The sequence below is a fragment of the Pistacia vera genome, unplaced genomic scaffold, assembly GCF_008641045.1.
Source record: "Pistacia vera cultivar Batoury unplaced genomic scaffold, PisVer_v2 Contig469, whole genome shotgun sequence".
Taxonomy (NCBI): Eukaryota; Viridiplantae; Streptophyta; class Magnoliopsida; order Sapindales; family Anacardiaceae; genus Pistacia; species Pistacia vera.
In genome coordinates, this window is record NW_022196300.1 from 291,619 (window position 1) to 307,423 (window position 15,805).

At 32.9% G+C, this 15,805-nt stretch overlaps 2 protein-coding genes across 2 annotated transcripts; one reads left to right on the plus strand and one right to left on the minus strand.

The window, feature by feature from the left end:
* Positions 1 to 808: 808 nt before the first annotated feature.
* LOC116145880 lies at positions 809 to 1,675 on the minus strand. Its single transcript, XM_031431315.1, has 2 exons — positions 1,491 to 1,675; positions 809 to 1,364 (listed from the first exon to the last, which is right to left on the minus strand). Exons 1-2 carry the CDS (start codon positions 1,673 to 1,675, stop codon positions 809 to 811), a joined length of 741 nt encoding a protein of 246 aa, XP_031287175.1.
* Positions 1,676 to 5,769: 4,094 nt separating this feature from the next.
* Positions 5,770 to 8,509, plus strand: LOC116145881. The gene is made up of 5 exons (XM_031431316.1): positions 5,770 to 5,893; positions 6,215 to 6,709; positions 7,931 to 8,086; positions 8,204 to 8,341; positions 8,454 to 8,509. Exons 1-5 carry the CDS (start codon positions 5,770 to 5,772, stop codon positions 8,507 to 8,509), a joined length of 969 nt encoding a protein of 322 aa, XP_031287176.1.
* The last annotated feature ends 7,296 nt before the right edge of the window (positions 8,510 to 15,805 follow it).

The window sequence follows — 15,805 nt, forward strand, 5'->3', positions numbered from 1 at the left end:
ATGCAACAATCTAGAAGCAGAACCAGAAGTTAGAAAAGACTCACCTGTGTGTGAGACAGGTACTGTCTAGCCATTTCCAACCTGCACATTTGAGCCACCTTGATAGTTGTCTTTAATGATCAGATTGTTGACATCAGCTGTCATGTGGTTTGTGGCACCAGAGTCCACATACCACGTTTGGTCTTGCACAGTGTGAGGAGAAGCAACTGGTATATGCTGAGCAGCTAATGATGAAACAGAATTCTGAGATAGCTGAGGGACAGAATGTTGTAAAGGATAACCAAGGTAGTTATGTGGTGTATTAGTCTGTGCAGTAGGAGCATTGGTTATGGATGAAAAAGGATTTCTAGAATTAGGATTTCCAACAGCAGTCTTGGGAATGAATTGCCCTGGTATGACTGTAGTAAGAAGAGCTTGTGCTGACTCAATAGAGTGATCTGGAGTAGAACTTTGTGACCCATTAAAACCAGTAGTTCCATTAAAACCAGAAGATCCAGGTACTGAGAAACCATTGAAATTAGTAGATCCAGATACTGATCCAGGGACTGAGAAACCTAGATATTCATGATCAAATCTATGATAGCACTGCAGTGCTGTGTGTCCTCCCTTACCACATACTTGACAGATTAGTTTAGGCCTAAAATATCCTCTTCCTCGGCCTCTACTTCTCATCATTCCAGCATGAAACATGTGAGACTGGTTCCCAGGGTTAAAACCATATCCAGTCTGTGAGTATTGGGAGGAATGTGAGGAATTAAAATCCGAGTGAACTGTATTGTTTAAACTGTTTCCTCTAAAATGGTTGTTACTAGGCATCTGTTGGTGAATGAAATTCTGATCTGAAGGTTGAAAAATTAGGCATTGATTGAAACTGAGGAGTAGTGAAATTATGAGCACGAAAATTCCCATTACTAGCACTAGAAACATTCTGAGAACCTAAAGAGGACTCTATCTGAGACTGTTTAGAAGCCAAAAGGGCTGAAGCCATGTGTTCATGAAAATTTGACAAAGAACTTTGCTGTCTCTCCAACCTAATCTCATGTTTATGAAGTAAGAATTGGGCTTCTTGTAATGTCGTTTGACTACTACAAGCTGTCAGATTTGCCACAACAGCATCATACTCTGGCCCTAAGCCGTCTAATATATACAGCAAAAGTTCTTTATCTGTGATATTTACTCCACTTGCTATCAATTCATCTCCTAATTCTTTAATTTTCAACACATATTCACTCACATTACAACCTTCTTTCTTAGTAATCTGTAGTAGGTTTCTCAGATGTAAAGTCCTAGCTTTGGATACCGACTGGAAATGCAGCTCTAAAACATTCCATATTTCATATGAGGTAGTGCATTTTGCTACATGCCTAAACATGGATTCAGAGATTGAGGAGTAAAGCCAGCTTACCAAGAATTGATCAATCTTCTTCCAAGTGAGGTAGCTAGGGTTTTGTTTCTTCTCTGTCTATCCTATATCAGTAGATTTCTCTAACAAGATCATCAGTGGACACTCTTTTTCACCAGTAACAAAGCCTTCGAGACCATGAGATGTCAGGGCCGGCAGGATCTGTGATCTCCAGAACGAATAGTTCTTCTCTAGCAGTTTTACAGAGACGACAGGTAGGTTGGGTGGAACTCCTGAAGAAGTGAGATTTGAACTGGAGCTATGAGCCTCCATGTTTAAAACTGTCAAGAATATTCAAGATCGAGGATGAATTTTTTTTCCCTTGGATGTTAGTCTAGGGCTCTGATACCATGAAAGATTTGAAGAGGTAAAAGAGAAAACTAAGAAACAAAAAAAAAATGCAAAAGAAAAGTGCAGAGGAAGCTACTGGAGAACGAAGTAAAGACTGATTGAAATCTTATTAACTGATTTCTGTTACAGTACATTTGCACTTATATAGCCAATTGAAACGGCAGTGCTTTTAGAATCAGAAATTACACTTAGTACATGCAGCTTATACAATCATTACAAACAAGACCCCAGCTTCTTTAAACTCCTCTGTTTTTCACTGATTTCTCACAGCACTTCTACTTAACACTCCTCATATGACTGAACTCCAGTTGGAGACTAGAGAGTCTCCGGAGAAGGCTTGACCATATAAGTTTATTCCTCTAAGCTATAAGTGACGGAGCCACTTATGGCTGAGTGGGGGCTCATGCCCCACCTAAACTTGGAATTTTTAAAAAAAAATTCCCTTTTTTTTTTTTTTTTTTTTTTTCACAAGAAGGACCCTATTTATTTTATTTTATAAAATTATTTTAATCCCACAATACTATAATTTGTCTTTTTCTTAAGGTTAATTCCTAACTATATATTTAAGTTTGTCTTTTCCTTCCCCTCGCTGAATATAGAGTAGAACAACAAAAAAGACCCTGTATTTTATTATTCCCAAATTATTATTATTATTTTTCTATCTTTTGCCTAATCAAAATAGTGGTATTAATTACTTGATTGCTTTAGAAACTAAAGATAAGATATCATTTTATAATAGTTTTTGAGAACTAGGCATAAAGTAACATTTGGAGACTAATGGATAAATAACAAATTTATTGTACATATATGAATCCGACAGTGCGTTTATGTTCTTTTAGTATACAGCCTTTTGAAATAATAGTAAATAATAATAAAGACTTGAAATCTCTTTTGATAACAACACGTTCTCATGAGATACTCAATTCAAGAATTAATAACAAAATTTTTGGCAATAGATACAATATTTGGCCGACATTTGGTGAAGAAAGCAGGGTGTCACATTTTTTAGGTCAAGTCTAGATAGATAGACCATTTGAAAACAATCATTTCGATATCAATTATTTTTTAGAAGCCAGAATCTGGTCACCATTGTCTTGATTCCAACAATCGATTAATTAATTTCTAACTTGTAATGTTTCATATAATTAACTAAAGAACATACTACAAAGGATTAAAATGAAATTAAATGACATAAATACCCTTTTATTTATAACCACTGATTACAAAGCGGGAAATATCCACTCTTATATTACAAAGAAGCTACAGTAACTTTTTTCCTATAAGCTCTTAACAACTACAATTTCAGTTCTTTAGAAAACGACAGCGTCTTGATCTTTCTCAAGCCACTCTGTTAATTTCAAAGCCTTGCACTTTCATCCTTTTACTTCTTACGGTCAACAAATACTCTTCAAAATATCCCATTCATGGACTTCTCTACTTTCAACTCCTTAAGTAATATCAGTCTCAGCCACTTGTAACGTGATCACATCACCGTCCTCTCCTGATAGGCTTCCACTACTATAAAATGAAATTAAATGACATAAATACTCTTATAAAAGCTAACCTTTCTAAAAGAAGTAGCACTTTAATTCCTAAAAACTAACGGAGTGTTAGCTGACCTATGATTAAAACATTGAAACGATGTCATATCAAGACCCTTAAATATGTCTTTCATGTGTGGATATAAGTTTTATGCCTAACCACGTTAAATTATTGTCTCTTTCGTATAATTAGTGATTTAAAACATTGAATCATCAATTTATTTTTTTTAGGTATTGAAATAAATTATTGTCTCTTATACCATTATTTCTAGGTTCAAACCCCTTATCATAGCCTTGAATTTCTTGCTTTATTTAAGAAAATCTACTACAGTATTTCAGAAATAATTTAAGAAAATAATCAAGTATTTTCTTTGAATTAATTATTTTCAAACACCTACACACCTATAATCAGTCATAAAGTAAACTGATTAGATTTATTATTCTAAAATATCTCCATTAATTGCTTATCGTTCATCTGTTATGTGCTTTTGTACTCTAGCAAATATCTTCTAATTGATAGAGCAATTGCTTGGCGCATATAGTAACCAATTTTTTTTCTCTTTGAATTTGGAGGTTAGTTAATGTAGCATGCTTCTTCGATATTTCCAATATTTCTTTGAAATTGCTATGAATTAGAGTTTGGAATTTGACTTGTTCAATTTTGATTATATTAATTTCTATGTATCAGTACAAAATCTTTGTTTACATTTCACTTTCATCAAAAACGTCCACTCAATTTCCTGTTTGTATATTTTGTAGTTAAGCGGTGTGAAACAATGGAGGTTACGTTTGTTTTACTATTTTGTTTCTATCCTATTGATATCTTACCAAAATACATATTTGTTTTATTATTCTCAAAATTCAATTATATTCTATTCAACTATTTTCAAATCTCCTAGGTTTATTAATTTAACTAACCACTCTCTATAATAAAATATTAAAAATTTATTAAAACATCGCACCCACCTATTAAATGTTGACAGCCGATCACCACCACCGAAGGGTGGTCGAAAGTTACTGTAATGGCACACGAATGGGTGAATTTGGCCACTCATGCGTCAATATGATCAAAAAAGACTAGATCTATAGCCAAAGATCTGGGCGATGGTCAGATCTTTGGTCACATCTAGTCATTGACGACTAGAGGTAGTCGTAGATCTGACCTTTTTTTATCAGATCCAGTTGGTCGTGCCCCATTACAGCGACTTCCGACCATCCTCAAGTGGTGTTGCCCGACTGCCAGTATTAAATGGTGGGTGGGGGTATTTTTGTTAATTTTCAATTTTTTTCCTCATAATAACAATCCAAGTTAACTTTTTGAAAAATACTACTCAATATAATAAAACAAACACAGCGTCCAATCTTTTCTACCGCCTACTTTTCTACAATTTAAGAGGAGACTTTGAGAAATTGCTGCCGAAGGAATCAAGCAGTGTGAAACAGTCTTTCAAAAAGAAACCAAAAGTACAAAATTAATAAAATTTATAAAAGAGTAAGTTTTTCCAAATGGCACCAATAGTTGATAATTTTGATCTTATGTATCTTACGGGTAGAAACATGATCTGATGTTGAATTATTTTGCATTGACTGCTTCATTTTGTCTATAAGTTGATCAGTTATATTTTATTCTTAATGATAATCTATATTATTGACATATGTTAGCTTAGATGAATAATCCAATTGTATACTTAATTAATTAATGATCACTCTACATCTTTCCAGTTAAAACAACCATATATGTGAACGAAATAGAGACAATAGCGAGAACAAAACAACAATAAAATAAATCACAAATAATAAATACAGAGAAAATAACACGCACGATTTACTCTAGTTCACCTAATATGGGCTACGTCTAGTTGAGTCAATATTATTACAATATTTCCTCACCTCTCTCTCGTTCACAATGAATGAATTGTCCTATGATTTGCTATCACACTCATAACAAGAGAAAAATATGTTTATATACTAGCTTTAAGTGACAAAACCTAGTTTTATAAGGATTCATATTTCTAAGCCCAACCCAATAAAGAATTAATAACTTAAAGAAATCCTACAACGACGATACATGGAAAAAACCCAAACCACCTACGAGCTCAGGGCGCTACCCCCACGACCCTCGCCTGCTGATCGGGCAGTGAGACCCTCGGAATGCATCTGTGTAACCCAATAATGCTGAAGTAGTCGGCAACTCCAACATTATGCATGTGATTGAACCAATTAATTCATTCATTATATAATAGATATCTTTTACCTTATTAGTCTTTCTTTAATCAAGTCATATTTAAAGATTTGATTAATTTGAACAAAGTTAATTAAGAAATCATTTAAATTAGTCTATATAACATATGGTTGTTTGTCCTTTAAGCCATAAGTTGTGTTTCTATCTTTGTACACTTTCTTCCTTAGTCTTGAATCTTATATTTTGATTGTTGCCGTATTTGTTGTTTTGATAAAGGCAAAAGAAGTGAATAGATGGATCATGTTGAATCTTCCAACTCCAGAGACAAAATCACTGAGACGATGCAAGTTGATTCCAATAAAGAAACCATGAAATTGGAATGCAAAGAGATTGCTCATGAATCTAAGACAGCGCAAGGTAAGTAAAAGACGCAAATCATATTAAGTGAATAGTTACCATATTGTTTCTCATGTGTACATAATTTGGAATTAATGGTAAATGGAAAGTGTACAAGAGCTAATAATGTTCAACCATCCAATAACTCGATTAGCAAAAAGTGAGACGAAACCACTAGTAGAACGAAGCAAGTTGATCTTACTGAAAAAACTGAAAGTGATCAATCAGTATTAAAAGGGAAAGGTATGTGACTCGGATAAAAATTGAAATTTCATGCATTTCATAATAAATTTTAAAGTCCTTTACATACATTTTGACATCTACGTTATTTGGAATTGACAGAGAACAAAACGACTGAGGTGATAAAAGTTGATAATGCTCGGTTCAAGCCATTAATCAAGGCTGTACAGGAGCATAATTGGATACTTTTACAAGATTTGGTAGATAGCACTCCTGGGGCCTTGACTGAAACTGTTACAGAATATGGGGATACCATTTTTCACGTAATTAATTTATCAAGTGCCCCCACTTGGCTTATCAAAAACCTTGCATTCATGATCAGTGCAGACGAACTTCAAAATTTGAGAGAAGAGTTTGGCCGATCCGTCATATTCCATGCAGCTATTTATGGCAATAAAAAGGCTGCAAAAGCTTATGTCCTCAGGCACCCAGAATTTCCAAACATAAGGAACAGAAAGGGTTACCTTCCAATTCATGAAGCAGCAGAATATGGCCACAAGGGAATAATTCAATATCTTCTGTCAAAAACAGAAGTACTTTTGGATGATGGTAAAGGTGTTAAACTGATTAAAGATATCATCAGTTCCGGTCACTATGGTAAGTGCAAAAGTAATTTTCTTGTTTGCGATATGGTTAGATAACTTTAAATTATCACATTAGAACTTTTTAGTATTGTTATTATTTTTATTAAAAAACAGGAAAAAATGAAAAGGGACATATATAATTAGTCTTGCCTCACAAATAATAATAATAATAATAATAATAATAATAAATAAATAAATAAATTATGATTATTACTTGACATAGAGTTTTATTTTAGTCAATTTAATTTGTGATAAATAATTAGCAACATGGAATATAATCAAAGAATATTTCCTGACCATGCAGGTATAGATAAATTACAATTTAGAGGTGTCATAAAATAAAGGGAGAAAATTAAAATGAAGACATACGTTAATAAAAACAATTGAAAAGGGACACAATTTTATTAAGAGAATCATTTAATTTAACTTTATAAAGGATATAAATGTAAATATATTTTATTATATAATCTAAGAGTCAAAAGAGACATCAAAAAATATTAATAATCATTCACAGATATAAACATGTGTTAGAAGTCCAAACACATAATGAAAGAACCAAAAAAAAAAAAAAAAACTTAATTGGGAGATAAAAAACACAAACCTAAGTCTACCCTTTTATATTTGCCTAATTTTTTCTATGTTCTTAGGTTAAAAGAATGAGTTTTTTTTTTCTTTTTTTATGGAGAAGAAAAAAGATGTTATTGATTTAGGTTTATTGTGTAGCAAACATGTCAAATTCCATATTAAAAAAAGTTTAATAATTTTTACCAAAAACTAATATTTGATCTATGTATTACATCACATAATTAGTGAAATAGTTAAACATAAAATCTCAAAATCTGTACAGAAAGAGATTATATTATTTATATAATAAATAAATCAAAACTTCTTAAGGTAAATTGAGATAAGGAGAAGATCCAAATTCATGTGGATTCAATTATTGCCTTATGATTAATATCCCTTTGATATCTTCTTGCATTATATATAGTCAACTTGTATGTATGAGTTAGCATGCCTTGAAGAATATCACTGTAGCATCCCTCCAGCACTCAAAGGCTGCTGAAAGGCCCCGTTAATTTACCATTCTTTCAAATCTGGAATTTGTATCCTTCTACACCAAATTAGTTTTCTTTCATGTGTTCAATTAAGTGTGCCGCTATATATGTTACCGTTTTCATTCTTACAACAACACAGTTACCCCTGCTAATTAATTTGTATTCTACTCCATTTACAGGTATAGCCTTAGATTTATGGAAGCGATATCCAAAGTTAGCTCTTAAAAAGAATTCAGACAGAAAAAGTATATTAGAAATATTGGCTGGTAAGCCTCTGGCTTTTGAGAGTGCGAATTGGTGTCACCTTGGGTTTTGGGGACGCTTGATCTATGATTGTTAGTAACAACATTCTTCCTCTGTATTTAATTCTCATGCCTTATAGACTCAGATACACTCTACCAAACCCATCTCGTATATTCACATGCTCTTATTGTTGTTGCCTGTCTCTGCAGGGATTCCTCTGCAAGAGGAATATGTTCCTCACAATGGAAGTAACAATGGGGACATGGAAAACGCTGTTAAGGGTTCAGATGAGTTTAAAGAATCCAAACATTTTGGACCTATTCGTCGAATAATCTATGCTTCATTTGGTTTGTGCACCTCCTATGGATCTATCTATCTTATATGCTAAATACGTAGTCATTCTGAAATGGATTATCCTACAAACCAAAACAATTTATAATAATACTTGTTATAATACAGGTGCTTTGCGCCAAATGATCTGGCCTGTCCTCATGCTGCTAGGTAATTGGTTCTGAACAATTCTCCTAATTATATGGAGTATATTGAAGGATTTCTTTTTCTTGTTACATTAACTTGAGTTGTTCAATTGCAGTCGCAGACATCAAAAACATTCGCGATACAAAGTTGACTCATATTCAAACCGTTAAAATTGTTAGAATCTTGTGTCATGGTAATGAAGTTACTTGGAATCGTACAGAGGCCCTTGAAACTTTCTGCTTGCCATTGCTTGAAGCTGCGAAACATGGGATTTGCGAGATTGTCAGTGAAATTCTGAATGCTTATTTCTATGCTTATACCTACGACTACAAAGATAATAATCACGGTCTACTTCATATGGCAATTTTACATCGCCAAGAAAAGATTTTTAAAATTTTACAAGAAAGGAATGTGTATCGATCAAGCTGGAAAGCGGTCAACAAAAGTGGAAAAACTCACAACATTTTGCATTTGGCTGGACAGTTGGCAGCTTCAAGTCAAGTCTCTGGTGCAGCATTGCAAATGCAGAGAGAATTGCAATGGTTCAAGGTATACAACTTATTTTATCATCTTAACTTTTACTTCAAATGATTATTTTATTGGAATTTTGTTCTTGCCTCTACATGCCTTGATCTTACATCAAACTGCAGATTTGCCAAAAATTTTAAATGCGGTACTTTCATTTCTCATATAGGATTTCATGTGTATAATTGAACGTGCGAGAGATTTAGAAATCTGGCCTATATATGATTTTTACTCTAATTCTAAAGTTTCCTTTATTTTTTCTGGCCTCGTTAATATTTTTTTTTTCATGACATTTAGTTCTTCTATAACATTAGAGATTTTTTGTTTGAGAATCAAACTTATTACTGCTCATGCTTACCCTAGCTAAGGTTTCATCTTCAGGCTGTGGAAAGTTATGTCCATCCATCCCTTCAAGAGCAACAAAATGGGAATAATAAAACTCCTAGAGAAGTCTTTACAGAAGAACACAAGGAATTGGTTAAACAAGGTGAACAATGGATGAAGGGAACTGCTGCATCATGCAGTGTTGTAGCCGCATTGATAATAACTGTAGTTTTTACAGCAGCTTTCACCGTACTAGGTGGCAACAACAATGACGAGATACCCAATTTCTTGCATGACATAGCTTTTATAGTCTTTGTCATATCAGATCCGTTTGCACTCTTTTCTTCTACGGCTTCAGTGTTGATCTTCTTGGCAATCCTCACTTCACGTTATTCAGAGGACGACTTTTTGGTGTCATTGCCAAAGAAGTTAATCATTGGCCTTATCACTCTATTCTTTTCTATTGCAAGCATGATGGTAGCATTTGGTGCAACCCTGTACACATTTCTTTCTCATTCATGGAATTGGACTGTCATTCCAATTTCGCTACTTGGATGCCTCCCAGTGACCTTATTTGTCATGTTGCAATTTCCTCTCTTGGTTGAAATTTTCTTGTCCACTTATAGACCAAGCATTTGACATAACCCCAAATAAATAATTCAGGATGTCACTCTGGCAATAGCTGCCGCAGCAGATCTTTCTTTAGTGAATAAACTTGTATGAGGTGTTAATTTCATGTCCTATAGTGTGGTAGAGTCATTTAGTTTTCTACCGTGTAATGTGAGTTGATTATTTCAAGGTTGAGTCATCTTATTATTATTATTATTTTATTTCCTTGTAAGCAGCTTATGTATTGATCATTCTACTATTTAATATAATACTGACTTAGGTCTCCACATTATAATATTATTTTGGCTTTGAAAATGCCCTAACTTCATCGGCTTATGGCCCAAAGGTTTTGGGCAGACCACAGCCCACTTACATAAATAAAATGGTTAATTTAGCTCAACACAAAGGCCCATTTGATCTAAACTATAGCGACTAATGATAATTTTATAAACTAATTATCTAAAAATATAAATAACTATAATGGGTTAATACTTGGAAATTTCTCTTTCATTTACAAAGAAAGGAGAAAATCCAAATAAAAATAGAAGTTAGATGGTCTCTTGGTTGCTAATTGCATTAAATGATGGTAATTTGTTTAATAAACAAAGGCAACCCAAAATTAATTAATAATCATTCTAAGTAAAATAGTAAATGCCATTTTACAATCAACCAGCCAATTAACTTATAAACTAACTCAACGGATCTCCTGTAACGAATTTAGAATCACATTGTGAAAGTAGAAAAGAAAATTAAGAAGCTTATAAAATAGGGCTTAATTATGTTACCCTCTTTTACTATATAGTCTCATACAACAATTTCAATAGATATGGTATACTGTATATTCACAAATCGATTTTTTTTAATGAATTTCATTATTGATAGAGCTTTTAATAGAATTTAAATAAGATATGGTATACTGTAGTTTGTTCAAAATTAAGGCCCCAAGCCGGAGCTGGGCTTTAAAATCCTTTTTAAAAATAACTTATTTTTAATCTAATCCTTGAAAATATTATCTAGTATTATATATTATCTTAATGACTACTACTTTCTATCAACATGTATTATTATATGCATACATTGAAACTATGCTCTTTATTTCACTTTCAAATTGAACGATTTTTATTCATTAATAAATTTAAAAAAAAAAAAAAAAACAAAATATAAGGCAAGACCGTCTTCAAAGAATATATATTATGAATTATTGGTGGTGGTGTCATTAGTAGAATTAGATTAAATATAAGGCAAGACCAAATCAATAGGCGCATAAATAATTTCATGTGATTAGGTGGGTTTGTTCCAAAGCAATGGGAACTACTCAGTCCATTGTATTTTACTCATAATTTCAAGGCCGAACGACTTACACGTACCCAAGGTTTGGTGAAACGATGATTGGTACCCAAAAGGTTTCAAAACGACAAACAGATACATTTCGTCATGTGCCGTTAGTGATTTCCGTTTGCTAATGGTGAAAAGACTAGAATACCCTTGAAAGTTTGATATTTTAGTTTTTTATCAATTTAAAAATTTCTAAAAAACCTCATAGGTTTGCTAATTTAACTAAACACCCCAATATATAAAAATTTTATAAAATGACAAAAACACTTTCACCACCCGCAGTACCAAATTCCGGCCACCATCGCCGGAATCTGGCCAGAAAATTGCTTTACAACACAGACCGGTCGGATCTGTGTCGCTGATGGCCAAATCTGGAGTTTTACGGTCGTGACGACCATATCTAGTCTAGATCTGGCTTTTTCCAACCAAATCCGTGGTAGATCTGGTCGGAAAAGGCCATATCGACGTGTTACGACACAGATCCGACTGGTCTATGTTGTAACATAATTTTTCGGCTAGATTCTGACGTGGCTGAAATCCACCGTCGGAATCTGACACTACTGGTGGTAGGGGTGTTTTTGTCATTTTATAAAAATTTTATAAAATGACAAACGTGGGTGGGTGAGGGTGTTTAATTAAATTAACAAACTTAAGAGGTTAAAAATAATCTAAATATTGTTAGAAAACGCTATTAAAAAATATACAAAAAATTTCTCAAAATTCTATCCCATTTTCTAAAAATGCTATTCCAAATATGTTGACAGAAGAATATGTTCAAGCTTCTAACTAAAGCAAAATATGAGCTGCATGCATGCAACATCCTGTCGGGCCACGTGCATCAGTTAAAGTCAATAACCAACCTGCTTTTGTTAATGCAAGTTGCATTCTGTGCAGTTGATGCAAGTTGATAATCAACTTGCATGCGACAGAAGAAGTGCAATCATCTGTTATGATCGAATGGTGTATAACAAACCTCTTGAATTTTGGTTTAAAGGTGTAGATTTAAAGTTGATTAGAGTTTGTAATACGCCCTCGCGTGTATATAAGCCACGAGTGTGCCTTAACCGAGAAAAGATGGAATAAGACAAACCTTTGTCTTCAGAATTTTTTACTTTTGCTCTGTTTCTTTTGTAATATACCATCCAAACATGTCTTAGATTAGATTCTTTATCAAATCATTCTTGGAAATCACAACTTGTCTTGAAATACTCAGAACCTAACCATTCATGAGTCTATTTGAAAAGGCCCATCATTAAATTAAAATTATTTTAAACAACTCTATCAGTACTTTACGGCCTCAAAGTAATTCAATGATGTACTTAAAGTGAAGGAAATTCTTAACGTGCTTGCCTCGGAGCTAGCTTCCCTCATTTGATCGAACTCCATGATTACCCATAACATCACTTATGAGAAAGCCCTTTGACAATATTTCATTTCATACACCATATTTTAATAAATTCTCTCGTTTATCCTTTAAATAAAATATCATCTACTCATTATCCCACCGACTTTTAAACATTACTAAGGTCATGCATTTTAAAATCTTCTAAATATAAACATGTTTTGTAAAGGCTAGATAAATTAATGGAGTGTTGCACTTATTCTTATGAAGTCTAACAGTCTCCTTAATTAGGCTGTGGAGATTTGTTTGAAGATATGATCATCTCAAGTCTCAACATAAATCCACTTTAATAGCAGATAACTAAACAATAAAATCAATAAACCACAAGTATAAAATCGATAAAAGTTATAAAACGTTGCTGCTGAATGTGAGATTTAGAGAATGAACGAAAATTGTTATACCCATTGTTTGAGTAAACAGTTCAGGATATTACTAACTGAGTTTTACAGAGAAAACAACTCTCTTTTATATGAAGGAGAAAAGACTTGATACGGCATCGTTTTAGTGAAACAAAGCTAATTTACAATTTTCACCTCTTTTACTCGCTGGTCAACACTGAAGGAATTAATAGAGGTAGGTTTTTCTAATTGGCACCAATGGTTGATAATTTTGATCTTGTATATCTTATGAGTGTAAACACGATCTGATGTTGAATTAATTTTGCATAGACTAATTCGTTCTACTGGTAAGTTGATCAGTCCTATTTTATTTTATATTCTTGACAGATGTTAACTTAGATGAATGATCCAATTGCATACTTAATTTATTAATAGTTCATTAATTATATAATATATATCTTTTACCTTATCAGTCTTTCTTTAATCCAACCATATATGCATGTGATTGAACCAACCATATACTTTATTAGTCTTTCTTTAATCAAGTCATAGTTAAGATTTGATTTAAGTAAACAAATTGTATTAAGAAATCATTTAAATAAGCCTATATAATACATGCTCGTTTGTCCTTTAAGCCATAAGATAAGTTTTCGTCTTTAAACACTTTCTTCGTAAGTCTTGAATCTTATATTTTGATTGTCATCGTATTTGTCGTTTTCAGAAAAGTGAAGAAGTGAATACATGGATCTTGTCCAACTTTCAATAAGTTTGGGTAGCAGAAATCAGTCCAAAAGAAACCAAATTGGAAGAAAAAAGTGCGATGCAATCCAACTTTGGAGCAAAATCACTGAGGAGATGGAAGTTGATGCCATAAGAAATTCCGGAATGCAAAAGGAATGCTTATGAATTTGGACAACGCAAGGTAAATAAATAACTATATTAGGTGATATGTTCATAGTATTCATCAGATCTTTCAATAACTAATATTATATAACGATAGATATTAGTTATTGTCATATTCAATCATGTTCTATGTACGTAATTTCTCTCATGTGTACTAATTTGGTTCTGATAGTGAATAGAAAGAGTAAAAAGAGAGATCGGGTTCGACCATCCAAAATTTAGTTAGCAAAAGGAAGACGAACGACTCAACGAAGCAAGCTAGTCCTCATGGAAAAAGCAAATCTGGAAAATCAAAAAGTGCTGAATCAACACAAAGGAAAAGGTTAGTTCAAAACTATATAGGATACTTCTACTTCATACTTTTTATCATGTTACATATAATTTGGAATTTACAGTGATAGAAGGAGAAAAAAGGCAACCATTTTCAGCCATCCAATAACTCAGTTTGCATAAAGGAGACGAACCCTCAAACAAACAAAAAAAGGAAATGAATTAGTATTAAAGGCGATCATCTCCAATCCAATAACCCGTTAATCAACAAGGAGATGAAACCACACAAAAAAGCAAACCGATCGTGATGATCAAATAACCGAAATTTTGGAAAGTCACAAGAGTGCTGAATTAGTATTGAAAGGGAAAGGTAAGTAGATAGTACTCTACATCTATTTTTTCCCATGTGTACATATTTGAATTAATGGTAAACGAAGGTGTACAGGAGCTGATAATGTTCAACAATCCAATAACTCGATTAACAAAAGGGAGACGAAGCCACTCAAACGAAGCAAGTTGATCTTACTGAAAAAACTGAAAATTTGGAAGGTCAAATTGATCTACTGAAAAAACTGAAAATTTGAAAAGTGAAAAAGTGTCAATCAGTATTGAAAGGGAAAGGTATGTGACTCGGATAAAAATTGAAATTTCATAATAATTTTACAATCCTTACATACATTTTCACATCTACATTATTTGAAATTGGCAGTTGATAATGCTCGGTTCAAGCACTAATCAAGCTGTACAGAAGCGTAATTGGACACTTTTACAAGATTTGGTAAACAGGACTCCTTGGCCTTGACGGAACTGTTTCAGAATTTGAGGACCCCATTTTTCACATAATTATGTATCAGCTGCACCCACTTGGCTTATAAAGAACTTGCATTCAAGATCAGTGCAGAAGAACTTCAAAATTTGAGAGAGAGTTTGGCCGATCCGTTTTATTCCACTCTGCCATTTATGGCAATAGAAATGCTGCAAAAGCTTATGTCCTTAGAACATTGAATTTCCAAACTAAGGAACGAAGAGGTTATCTTCCAATTCATGAAGCAGCAAGATATGCCACAAGGGAATAATTCAATACCTTCTGTCAAAACAAAAGTACGGTTAGATGCACGCAAGGTGTTCAACTGATTAAAGATCTCATCAGTTCCGGACATTATGGTAAGTGCAAAGTAATTTTCTTGTTACGATATGGTTAGATAACGTTAAATTATCACATTAGAACTTTTTTTTTTTTGGGAAACATCGATAATACAAGGAATCAAAGAATTTAATTAGGATGATTACCTGATATAAATTTTTTATTTTAGTCATTTTAATTTGTGTCATAAATAAAGGAGAAAAATCAAAATGGAGATACATGTTTATAAAAACAATTAAAAAGGACACAAGTTTATTAAAGGACAAAAATATGATATTTAACAGTACAATACTATTTGATTTAACTTATAAAGGGTATATATGTAATATATTTTATTATACAATGTAAAAGTCAAAGAGACATTAAAAAAATTTAATAGCCATTCACATATATAAACTCAAACACATACCCCACCCCCCCCCCCCCCCCAAAAAAAATAATAATAATATATTTAAACTTAATCAGAGATAAAGTAGACAAACCT

Bases quoted from the DNA above. Each gene is read 5' to 3' on its own strand.
- LOC116145880 (XM_031431315.1), bottom strand. From the start codon at position 1,675: ATGGAGGCTCATAGCTCCAGTTCAAATCTCACTTCTTCAGGAGTTCCA. The intron at 1,365-1,490 runs GTTAGAGAAATC...ATCCATGTTTAG, and splicing joins GAGTGTCCACTGATGATCTT to GCATGTAGCAAAATGCACTA.
- LOC116145881 (XM_031431316.1), top strand. From the start codon at position 5,770: ATGGATCATGTTGAATCTTCCAACTCCAGAGACAAAATCACTGAGACG. The intron at 6,710-7,930 runs GTAAGTGCAAAA...CTCCATTTACAG, and splicing joins CATCAGTTCCGGTCACTATG to GTATAGCCTTAGATTTATGG. The intron at 8,087-8,203 runs GTTAGTAACAAC...CTGTCTCTGCAG, and splicing joins GGGACGCTTGATCTATGATT to GGATTCCTCTGCAAGAGGAA.